The sequence below is a fragment of the Thalia democratica genome, chromosome 7 (assembly GCF_965202585.1).
Source record: "Thalia democratica chromosome 7, ktThaDemo2.hap1.1, whole genome shotgun sequence".
NCBI lineage: Eukaryota > Metazoa > Chordata > Thaliacea > Salpida > Salpidae > Thalia > Thalia democratica.
This window is the reverse complement of record NC_139171.1, coordinates 42,694,062-42,706,438: the sequence shown is the minus strand read 5'-3', so window position 1 is coordinate 42,706,438 and position 12,377 is coordinate 42,694,062. Positions and strand designations below refer to the sequence as shown.

Sequence of the window (12,377 nt, the reverse complement as noted above, 5' to 3'; positions counted from 1 at the left end):
TTCATTACTTATTTCGTTTTTACTTGCTTTATTTCAACTGTTCATAATAAAGTAAATTAAAAAAAAAATTTTTGTCATCTAAAGTACTAATTTAAGTCGTAATTAAAACATTTTGTATATTATATAGATTTAAGTGAAGGTTTGAAAGAAGATTACCTGGATAAGATTTAATGAACCTCGGACTTGTTATACAAACAAACATGTCTGTTTAATTATTAGTGACTTTTTTTGCTCTAGGACTAAGAAGAAGTTTATTAATGATGTGAGATCAGGACTGCCAATCGACGTAACATACTTTTGCGGTTTGTTATATGACATAACTTTTTTAATATCTAGGTTATACCTAAAAAGCATACTTTTCCATTTAATATAATAAAATATTTAATTTCTTCTAATGTTTGTTTGAATTTTATTATCTTTATAGGCCTATGCAATTTGTATAATAATCTGTAAAAGATATTAAAATGAAACTCAAAACTAGCCTACTATAAAACAGCAATAATCCAATTAATCAGCAATAATTAATTAATCAGCAATAATACAACATTTATAACAGTCACGTGAATTATTATAACATCCAACTTAAATATAGTTATAACTGCTTACTTTGAAATCCTACAAAGAGAAGTTCAAAATATTGTCAAGTAAACGGTTTAGTTAATTGTATATGATTAACGAAATACGTGTGATAAAGTAGATTGAAAGAACAAAAAAATATGAAGCAATGAAAAAAATTGAAATTATGTGTAAAATGAAATATCAAAAAATAAAATTAAGTAATAAAAATAAATTAAACTTATATAAAGTTCATAATAAAAATAAAATTTGTACTTACGATGTTTTTTACGTAACACCTTAAAATCATAATGTTTCAAAGAAACTAAAAAAATGATTATTTTATAACTTTATTAAGACTAATTTGTTTTTGCATAAAATCCAGATTAAAAAATAATAATAAAATAAACAAGTAGAATGGGTTATACACGATCGGGGTAGAAGTGATCGGGTTAGAAATGATAGGGTTAGAAATGATCTTGTTAGAAATGATCGGGTTAGAAGTGATCGGGTTAGATATGATCGGGTTATAATTTATCGGGTTAGAAGTGATCGGGTTAGAAATGATCGGGTTAGAAATGATCGGGTTAGAAGTGAACGGGTTAGAAAAGATAGCAGGTTAGAAATTATCGGCTCCCATTAATTTCATACTTAGTAATTTAACTTCTTAACTATCACCTACTAGCACAAAACAAACGAGTTCAGATTGTAATTTTAGGTCATTTTTTTCAATTGTCCTTATCAATGTCTTTTTATAAATTAAATATACTCCTTACTTAATGTTTGATAACTTGATAAAACTCGAGATTTTCAAATTAAAAAATTATAATAAATAAACAAAAAAAATCACTTTACTAAAAAAAAATGTTAGTTTCAACAGTTAATGTTTAAATTTTTAGAATCTAAAAAGTGATAAGTCTTTATTTTATCAGTAAATTTTTAAAGACTTTGAAAACTATGATAACTTTTATTCACAAAAAGTCTTTATTATTATAAATTATCAAACAAATACTGACTGCACGAACTATGGCAGATAATTTCCGCTATTTGATGAAACAGATTACTATTTATTTTATTTCAAAAAATTTAAGATAATTTTCATAAAATGTAAGATGAAAAGCTTCGAATTAATAATGAATAAAACTGTTTTACTTTTTAGTTGCAAATGGTATTTATTTATCATTTAAAGCATGTACAAAATAAACTTAACATTCAAAATTTAAGTTTTTTATTTACTGTAGTCTTTTAAATCTGAACTCATTAAAATAAGTTTTTTAATAGCTAATACAACAAAACTTGATTTCGTTCTGTAAAAATGTTCAAAAGTAAAATTAAATAAATACTTGTGATAAATAAACTAAGCCTGTCTTATCAAGTTATTATAATTGGGCTTAAAATCATTAACAGCTACGTAAATTTAGTTCAAAATTTTTAAGCTATCAATATTATATGCTAGTAATTTTTCAAAATTAAAGCTGTAAAATATATTTACTTGAAGCATTTGTAGCTTGAAAAATTTAAGACGTTACTTAAAGAGAACTATAAAAGCATCTCGAGTAAAAATTAGTTTTTATAGGTATACAGAAACTTACAACTTATTCAGATAGTTGTACTTGAATACAAATTTTATATAAGTTAAACTATAGTAAAAAAACTCAACTAATATATGTTCGAATAAGGTTGCTTTACGATAAAAATCGTTTATTTGTAAACTAATCCTTAAAAACGATTGAAGATTAAGCTTATCTTATATCAAAGTACTTATTTTGAAAACTTAAAATTTTAAGTTAGTATTTTTGCAATGTGCATACATTTTAACTTTAAAAATTTTGTACTAAAAAAAGATCATTTCTAATATAAAAGTATTATTAAGTCAAGGTATATTTTGTAAATTCCAAAAGAAAAGGAAAGTTTTACATGCGACTTGTGGCCTCGATGTCTCCACCTTTTCTTTCCTCTTTTCCACAAAACCATCTTTTTGTCCACAACTTTTCTTTCGGTGCAAAAAACGTCCTTAAAGTGTTTTAAAGCTTTTACAATTGAGTTATTTTGAATTTTACAAACCTACTGTAATTGTTTTAATTTAAGTAATCATAATTTTGATGATACAAAACATTGAGTGAAATTTTTACTTACAACGATAAAAATATAGAAAAGTTAAAATACGAACGAATTCATACTTTTTTTTGCAGTAATTTTTTTTATGAAAACAATTTTTTAATTGTTTCAGTTAAACATTATGTTCTTCTGCTTAAATTTGCATGTATTTAGACTTTTTTAAGCAAAAAGGTAAAACTACTTTCATTTAAATTTGAAATAAAAAAAATATTGCGTTACGAATAAAACACTTGATGATGACTTTAGCATAAATAAAAATCCCGAGTTTAAGTGATATGTTACTTATGTAAACTATTTATTTGTAACTATGAAATATTTTTATTTATAAAACAAGAATACAAATAATTATAAAACATGATATTACTGAAAATACTTCTTTAAAAATTATTGCGACCAACTCTCAATGGTTTTTGTGTTAAACTCTATTGTTTCTTAGCTGCTTAGTTTTTATTGTAGTTTTATTGTCTGAAGTTGTTAGAAAACAGTAAACTAAATTGTATTAAAATTTCTAAATTACATGTGCTTTGTATTTTCAAGTAAAGCACAAGATGCTTAATAACTTACATAAAAATTGCAGAAAATATTGCAGCACCTAACATGTCTCCAACCCACCAGACCCAATGTCTCGTCCAGTCTCCTAATACCATGGCTGGCCCAAAAGCACGTGCAACATTCAATCCAGCTCCTCCAATCCATCGACTAAAAGAAGTTTAGAATTTATAGTTAGTGTTCAAAAGATTAACTATAAATAAGTTATATAATTTAGTAAATTAACCATTAGTTATCAAATTTTGTATGAGAATTAAATTACTAATTGTTAGATAATATTACTTAGTAGTTTTATTTAAGTAAGTTTTTTCAGTATAGAAATAGATGAAAGTATATGTAATGTTCACTTTTGAATGAAAACTGTGTTTCGTTTAGAAAATCGAAAATAAACAATACTACAATAAAGGTATTTAACAAAGATTGTCTTAACTACAACAAGCTATATTATTCATACATTAAACAACATTTTAATACTAATTTTGAAGCAGTAAACTTAATTAGTCTTTTTATTGTAACTAGTAGAACAATTAATAGTTGATAAATTATTGGACAATTTAAGTTTTTAAAAGAATAATATTTGTTTGAAACTTAATAGATGAAAAACTTGTTGTAAAATCGAACTGATAAGTATAAAAAAAATATTAAAAACAAAGTTTCAGTAAAGAAAAAAGTTAGAAACAGGAAAACTGAGCATTTCATGTATGTCGCAAATGGTAAGTTTTTAAGTGTTTAATTTTTTTATAACATTATTATAATTTAACATACAAAGTAAAACTGTCTTCCTCTCTTATTGGTTTCTTTTAAATTTAACACCTTAACTCTGATATACTAAGTTTTAAAATGCTTAATGTAGAAATAGTTTTCACAAATTACAGGTGTATTTTTTTAATCAATTAAGTTTAAGATTTTTCGTACAGCTGATATATATGATTAGTAGAAATTAATAATTATTATAAAACTTTTAATTAAACCTTAACGAATAACAAAAACAAAACTAATAAAAAGTTGTTTTTTAGTGCTAGTAAAAAGTATAGATTTCTTTTTGTTTTTTATTTATTTATTTATTTTGTATAGAAGGTGTATATAATATAACAAGACTGTTTACTAAAACTTTCAATCGAAATAGAAATAATAAATTAATAACTATATAAAACGGTTATAAAACTCTTTTTTATTTAAACAACTTGTAGCTTTTCTAGACCGATAAAATTAGTAACTCTAAACATTTAAATAATTGTAGTATGCTATGCTTATATAAAATTTTAATTAGTTTATTAAAACTTACTTTTATATAAGTGTAGCTTAATAAATAGTTGTACAACTGATTTAGCTACTTATTTCTACTCATTGTTGCTCACCCTCCTATAATTCCTTGAAAAACGGTTAAACCAGCAGCCAAAGGCCCTGTCGCTTGATCATACTTTTCTTCTATGACCATTGCCAGAACCCAGTAAATCATCGCTCCAGTTATAACAATTTCATGACCAATAATTGAGAGGATATTTGCACTTTCGGCTACTACAATCGGTCCTGGTATATCTTGTTTGATAGCCTGTCAACAACTTGACTTATTGTTAACTTAAACAAAATTGTATTAGTTTTTGTGTTTTAGTGTTAGTAATGTTTATTAAAAAATTTTAAACATTAGCTACAAATTTTTTTAACGAATAACAAAAACAAAACTAATAAAAAGTTGTTTTTTAAGTAACCATGAAAAAGTGCGGGCCTGTATTTTCTTTAGATAGTTATTATTACTATACTATATATTCAAAGATAAAACAATTAATTATAATGAGTATTTAATTATTTTATTTTAATAAAAAAAGATAATCAGTTAATATCACAGCCTTACATAGAATAATCTAATGTAATAAAAACTTAACATTATTAGTTTTTGATAACTAAAAATTCTTAATTACAAATTGAATAATCTCTCTAGATAATTATGTATAATTAAAACATAAAACCTACAACTATTTATTCCACAAGCTTAAAATAATTAAGTTGTTTTTAATAGATCTTAAAGTTTGTTATTTATGTAGACTTTTTAATATAAAACAATTATATTTTAATTGATAACCGGTTTGATTTCCTTTCCAATCAATAAACAAACTAAAGCAAAACTTAACATTTATTACTTGAATATTCTACTTACGTATTAGGCAAAAAGTAAAAAGAAACAAAGGTCATTTATATATTGTTATGAAATAGTTGATTTTTTGGCAGTTTTTGATCTTAAAAGTAAATACAAACTTACCTGTGCAATCCAAGCAGCAAATACAGACCCTAGCAGTTGCATAAAAATATAAGGAATTAGAAGTTTCCAGGAAAGTTTTCCAGTTATTGCAAAAGCTAATGACATAGCTGGGTTGAAATGAATCAAACTTTAGAAAAATTTAATTGTCAAAAGTTTGAAGTATTTAGTTTAATTAACATAGTAAGACTTACCAAACTTTCCAAAAAAGAACCATGATCATATACACAGCAAAAGCTGCTTGCAAAGCAGGTACAACAGCAGTTACCAAATAATTGGTTTCTAGTGAAGCTTCTTCTGGGCTAAAACTATATTTAAGAGTGTGATGAGTTCAATTATTATAAAGTATGAGTATTGTTTTTCTCAAGATATTTTATTTACTAAAATGTTGATGTTTTTGATTAAATATAGAAACTTATTAACAATAAAAATTGGCTTACAAATTTTTTTTAAGTTAAAAAACCTTTTTTTGCATTTATATAAGCTTAATGTTTTTTGTATTTATCAAAAAAAAAACTGTTTGGATGTTAGCTATGTATATATATTTTAAATAAAACTATTATTTTATAAGCCTCACTTTCTGAGATTTTATATACGATGGTTACAAGTATTTAAACAATAAATTTAGCTTATTTTTTTGATTAATATAAAGCAGCTTGATAAAATTTTAACTGGTTTATTTAACAAAAGTTAAAGTTTTGATAAGAAATGCATGTTGCACATTTTAGATTTAATGTTAAGTTGTTTACAAATAGTTTTACAACTATTTTTAGAATATACTTAATAAAAAATCGTTTCAATCTTATTTCATGGATCCCCAAAATTTGATGAAGTATCAATAAGCAACTGTTTAATTTTTTTCCTTTTTTTTTAACAAACTTTAGTGTCTGTATTTTGAGTAATTGATGTTAACTAAGATTTTAAATAAAGAAAATTTCTGCATGACCAAGAAAGATTTTTATCAAAAAACCTTCTTGAAAAGTTTGAATGTGGAGTCCACATCGATCCCCAAAATGTATGCAAAAACATAGCAAAAAATTCCGCTAGCAGAGGTTGTATCAAACTAAAGTAGTGATCAGAAATCATTGTGCTTCCAAAATGCATGATGGAAAAATGTAGTTAAAAAAACAGCTTAAATATTTTTCTAAAGTAAAAATATCATCTTTATAATGTTTTTGTATGAAACAAAGCATAATGTTTTAAAAACTTAAGACGTTTATTTGCACGCTTCTTATACACAAAACTACTTTTAGCTAACAGTAAATTGAAAACGTTTTAATATTTGTTTCAAAAAATAAGAATAATCAAAAATAGTATAAGATTCGTTAACAAAAACGCTTTAGTGTTTTCAATTGCTTCATAGAAAATAAAATATCGATAACTATTTAAAATTGCGCTTTATATGTTTCGGTTGCTTTGCTTTTTTTTTGTAAAAAATAACTTCATGCAATTAAGATGAAGAGTGATTAGAAAGTTAATTTAAAGCATTAATAAAAAAAAAATTTATTAAACAAACACTTTCTGCTTTAAGTTTGAAAAAAGTCACCTGTTTTTACTGATTTTAATAGTTTTTATTTTAAATGACATAGGTATTTCTAATTCTTAAGAAAAACAAGTCAAACTTAATTCTTCTTTAAAATAAAAGTTTGTCTAAGCTTTTTAAGTTTAAAAAATGTTTATTTAGGAGCAGTGGTTTTAATTAGTTTAAAGCTAGAAGTATTTCAAAGCTAAATTCCACAGAGTAATTTTATTTTTAAACGCATAAAAACTTGTCTAAACATTCTATTGTAATAAATTCGTGGATCAAGTTTTATATTTCGCTTGTACTGTGTTGTTTTGATGTTTTCGTTTTATATTTTCAACGACAATCAGATAAATCAAAAAGTAAACTAAACTTTAGTATTAATTCTCAAAACACACTTTTAAAACGATAAACAATTTTTTGTTTATAAAATACTACTTTGTGTGCACAAAATATAACTTTTTTAGAAAGTATCACATTTTTTATTTGGTAGATTTTAGATAGTTAATTATTGTTAGTTAACTTTAAGTTTTGAGTATAAGACAATCTAAGTTAAGTTATTGTAGAAACGTCGATAACGGATTACGCTTTACAAAATTTAATTTAACAAATGTAGAAAAATTACAAAGGTTTATATTTTTTACATTTCTTAAACAAAGTTTGCTTTTATTAAACCATCAGTATAATTGTACATAAAATTGCAATATATGTTTAAAAAGTTTTAACTTCAGTTAATGTTGTATAGATTTTAAATATTAACTACTAAACAACTAACAGTGTAGATTGTTTTAAAACGAATATAATAAACATTTTTAGAGTAATATAAAGTAAGATTTAATAAGATAACAAAAAGTTTAAAAGTAAGCGAGAGTTTGTTGATTAACTTAAAGTAAATATATGTTATATACTTTCAAAAAGGCTACTATTTCAAAAATTTTCTTTAATAAGCACAATGCTTGATAACAACTTAGTTAAAGACTAACATAAAACAAAGAATTTCATTAAAAATTGACGAAAACAAAATAGTAAGTCGTGTTTTAAATTCTGAAATTGGAAATAGCCATCAACTACAAAACATCTTAGTAGTTCTGTTTTTAAACATTACACTGATACATAGTTTTGATTGGTGTCCAAAATTCACAAATGGTCATTTTTGCACAAGTAGTCTTTTTCACAAAACGTCACGTTTACACGGCTGTATTTTTGCACCAGTCGACACTTTTGCACGATTAGTCACTTTTGCACCACACTGCTTTTTCACAGCTCTCATTTTTTCACGAGTCGTCATTTATGAACATATTAACTTTTGGAAGGATTTTGTTTTGCACGAATAGGCGCTTTCGCACGGCACCAATTTTGTACTGTTAAATTTTGTGTAACTAAAGTAAAACTAAACTTATAATTATAAAGTAAATTTCATTAATTTAGACAGTTGTTAATCAAAAAGTAAATTTAAACTTAGATTATACAAAAACTTAAAAATATATAAAATAAAATAAGCCTAGATTAAATTAAAAACAACAACGTACGTTTTTTTACAACCAAGTCCTAGTATCCTAACTGTACTATTCGCTGTTAAACGCGAATACTGAGTAAGTTTTTAGAAAGTACTGTAATGACTTGAATGTACAATTTAACTGTTAAATCTTTTGTATTACTAAATAGTTAACTTAGAACAAAATTACAAAATTACTTTAAGTTTTATATTATTCTCACTTTACTTGTTTAAATGTTCATAAAAAAGAAAAAAAAACATAAAGAAACTTTTACAGAGATATAAGGTTGTTTAAGTTATCTAAATATTCCAACATAAATAAATTTAAAGATAAAGAGTTAGTTTGAAAAAAGTCAGTGATATAACTCAAAAGGTTTTTCTCGAGTCATGTGTAATTTTTGTTAATTTTCTAATAAATTTTAATTAAATCACTAAATTTACTTATAAATAAAATTAAAATTTGTAATAAAAATATAAATTTAGTTCAATTCAAATTGAAGTTTAATTTAATTCAAATTTAACACTAATCTAATACATTTTTGTACTTTAATTAGATTTATTTTGATTATACATTAATTTTTTTTTAATTGTTTTTCTATATAGTTATTTTCGTTAATATAACTTTATCTTATTTACACAAAAGTCAACCGTGCAAAATTGACAACATACAAAACCGACGACCCGTGCACAGTGACTTCTGGTGCAAATCTAACTCATTGCAAAAATTACAAATTGTGCAAAAGTTTTACCGTGAAAAAGTGACGACTTGTGCAAAAGTGACTACGTGCAAAACAGATCTGTCTTTAGAAAATAAAAAAAAGTCATAATGCAGAAGTTGGCAGTTGTTAAGAACGGACACACTGTTTTTGAACAAATTTACATTAGTATAGTTTATTGAACGACAAAAAAAGCGCTCAAAATATTTGGTCCAAGGACATGGTGCACGAAAAAATCTTTCAGTTATCGTGTCGCACACCACGGATACCTTTCAACGTCTTGTCCATTAAGAAATATGTGTAGAATAAAAATTATTCAAGTAAAGAAAATCCATTTAGTTCACTGAGCCCAATAGAAAGGACTTTCATACAAATACAATACAAAGAGTAAATTGAAAATTAAAGCACAAAAAAATGTTTCCTCTTACGGATCCTCAGCTATTTAAAGTTTAAAATTAAATAGCGCAAAATAGAAGTAAACAAGTTACTCAAAATTTAAAAAAAAGTTTAACGTGGTTAGAAATTTAATTAACAAAATTTTGTAGATTTTGCTTGTTAGCTCGAAGCAAATTGAACTTTTGCATAAAAACGTATCAAAATTTTTAAATTTAATTTGTAAAAAATTTAAAATGTAATTATTTAAAAAAGCCACTCTTACAGTTCACTAACATTTAAAATTGATAGTACTTATATGAAATTTTATAAATTTTAGTTCTTAGCAGGGGTGTGTATAGACTAGACATTTTTCAAAGGGGGTTCACAATTTTTTTGTTCTTAGTTTGCCGCTTAAGTACGCATTTCTCTGTGTTTGAAAGGTTTTTTTTTGCTTAGAAAAAAAAAACATGCAAGTAGTAAAAGAAAAATATTATATTTATTTATTTGTTATAATGTATTAAGTTTAGATAAATAAAAACTATAGAACCAAAAAAAAGTTATGAACTTACAAATTGTATATCAAAATTTGTTATTTTATTTCTTCAACTGTTACAGACATAACTAACTTACTCTATAAAAAATTCGGGGTTGCCACTCGCTTTTTCAAAAAATTTTCGAGGTTTTCCAAATTTCTTCCAGGTTTTTAAAAGTACACATTTTTGGGTCTATTTTCAGTTTAAAGTTAAGTTTAAGGTAAGAAACTGTGTTAAATAGTTTGAAAACATTGAAAATATACTGTTAAGCTACTTTGAATATGTTTTTTAATAAAAAAAAATTTGATGATGACAAAATTTTTTTATTTATATGGTAGATTTTTTGAGTCAAATCGAAATTTTACTGCTGAAAATGTGAAAATTGCTAAAATTGAAGGTTTTTTTCAAAATTTCCCAAATTCCAGGTTTTTTTTGCCTAAATTGTCAAATTCCTGGTTTTTCCAGGATTCCAGGTAAAGTGGCAACCCTGAAAATAAACCTTATTATAATCTTATAATATTATTATAATATTATCTGGAAACAATATTATAAAATAATTAAAACTAGAATAAGTTTTTACAAAGAGAATTTCAATTTTGAGTTAAATGTTAGTATAGCTGGAGTTCTTACAATTTTTTCTTTTAAATTTTAAACTTTTTACATTTATATATCTATTTATAATAGAAACATTTTTTCAATTAATTCAATCTTTAAAATTTGAAAATTCACTAAATATATAATAACATATACAAAAATAAAACAACTAAATAAAAATACAAGTTTCACTTTAGAAAAATGTTAAGACTTATATAATTAAAGTAAAACATCTTTAAATTATTATTAAATGTTTGCCTGATGGTGCAGGGATTCTGATTATGGTTTTGAAATATCTCAAAGTTGAAAATTTCAAAAAATCAAAAATCAACTTTGTGGCCAACAGATATACAAAAATAAAATAATTTAAATAAAAACATTAAAATACCATTAAAAGATAAAAGAATTAATTGCCAGGTGGTGTAGTAGATTTTGATTTGAAATAATGATAATGATTTCGAAAACTCTCTGAATTAAACTTTTTAAGGTTTAAAAGCTTCACACAACATTATTATATACAATTAACTAAGTAAAATAAAACTTTTCTATTTGAATAAGATTTTAAACAACTGAAGATCTCATCTTCAAACGAGTGAAACATTGTTTTATTTAATAAAATTTGAAATTTATTATTGATCAATCTCCTTTTATTTTATTTAAGTTGAGAACTTTAATTGCCACCTTTTAAGTATAAAGTAAGCAAAATAAAACTTTAGTGATTATGTTGGACATTTTTTAAGTAAGATTGTACTTACTAGTTGAAAAACAATAATTAATCAAAAGTTATTTAGACTAAGTAACAATTTTTAATGGAAACTAAGAGCATCTTAGTAAAATGTTTCCCAGAAAAAAAATGCAGCTTTAAAACTTTTACCTGTTATGACGTCACAATTAAAAATTTATTTAAAATCTATTTCAGCTGGGCAAAAACGAGCATTTTTTAAGGAAACTTAACAATCTTTCAGTGTTATAAATTCAGCATTTATTATAAAAAGTTTATCAATTAACCAAAACAAAGTCAATATACAACGTTTTTAGTGATATTCTAAGAATTTGTTTTTCTTTTTTATTTTCTTTTTTTTTCAGGGGGTTCACAGGAAACAGGTAACCAGTCAAAACACGCCCCTTGTTCTTAAATGCGCCATGGATAAATTTAAAATATACGCCATGATGGTTTTTGTGTAATATTTTTATTCCTGTACTGTTTATTTGAGGGGCACGGGTCAAATATGCACGAAGACATTTTTGCACAAGAGTTAAAAAAAAATTGTATAAAATAAAAGAAAAACTACAAGAAAAAAAAATATTCAAAAAATAAAATAAAAATGTTACCGGTCGTGGGGGTAAGGGTTAGGAGTAACAGTGATATTAAAAATAAAAGTTAATAACAAATAAATAAATAAATAAATAAATAAATAAAAAAGAAAAAAATAAGTTACCGACCGAGGGTAAGGCTTGAGTGAAACAGTGAAAGTATAACTAAAATAGAAAATATCAAAAAAAAAAAGGAAACAATTGAAATAAATAAAAAGTAAAATAAACTTCAACCTGTGCAAAAGTGACCCCTTGTGCAAAATTGACGCCGTGCAAAATTGTCTTCGTGCAAAAGTGACCCTTCGTGCAAGTGTCTCAGTGCAAAACTGATCATTCGAGCAAACGTGTCCCT

General features: G+C 24.4%; 1 protein-coding gene across 1 annotated transcript; it reads right to left on the bottom strand.

Moving 5' to 3' along the window:
* Positions 1–2,239: 2,239 nt before the first annotated feature.
* On the bottom strand, positions 2,240–6,616 carry LOC145840259 (aquaporin-8-like). The gene is made up of 6 exons (XM_082947452.1): positions 6,447–6,616; positions 5,671–5,784; positions 5,480–5,606; positions 4,581–4,774; positions 3,238–3,372; positions 2,240–2,568 (listed from the first exon to the last, which is right to left on the bottom strand). Exons 1-6 carry the CDS (start codon positions 6,578–6,580, stop codon positions 2,469–2,471), a joined length of 804 nt encoding a protein of 267 aa, XP_082803578.1. The 5' UTR covers positions 6,581–6,616; the 3' UTR covers positions 2,240–2,468.
* Between the last annotated feature and the right edge of the window lie 5,761 nt (positions 6,617–12,377).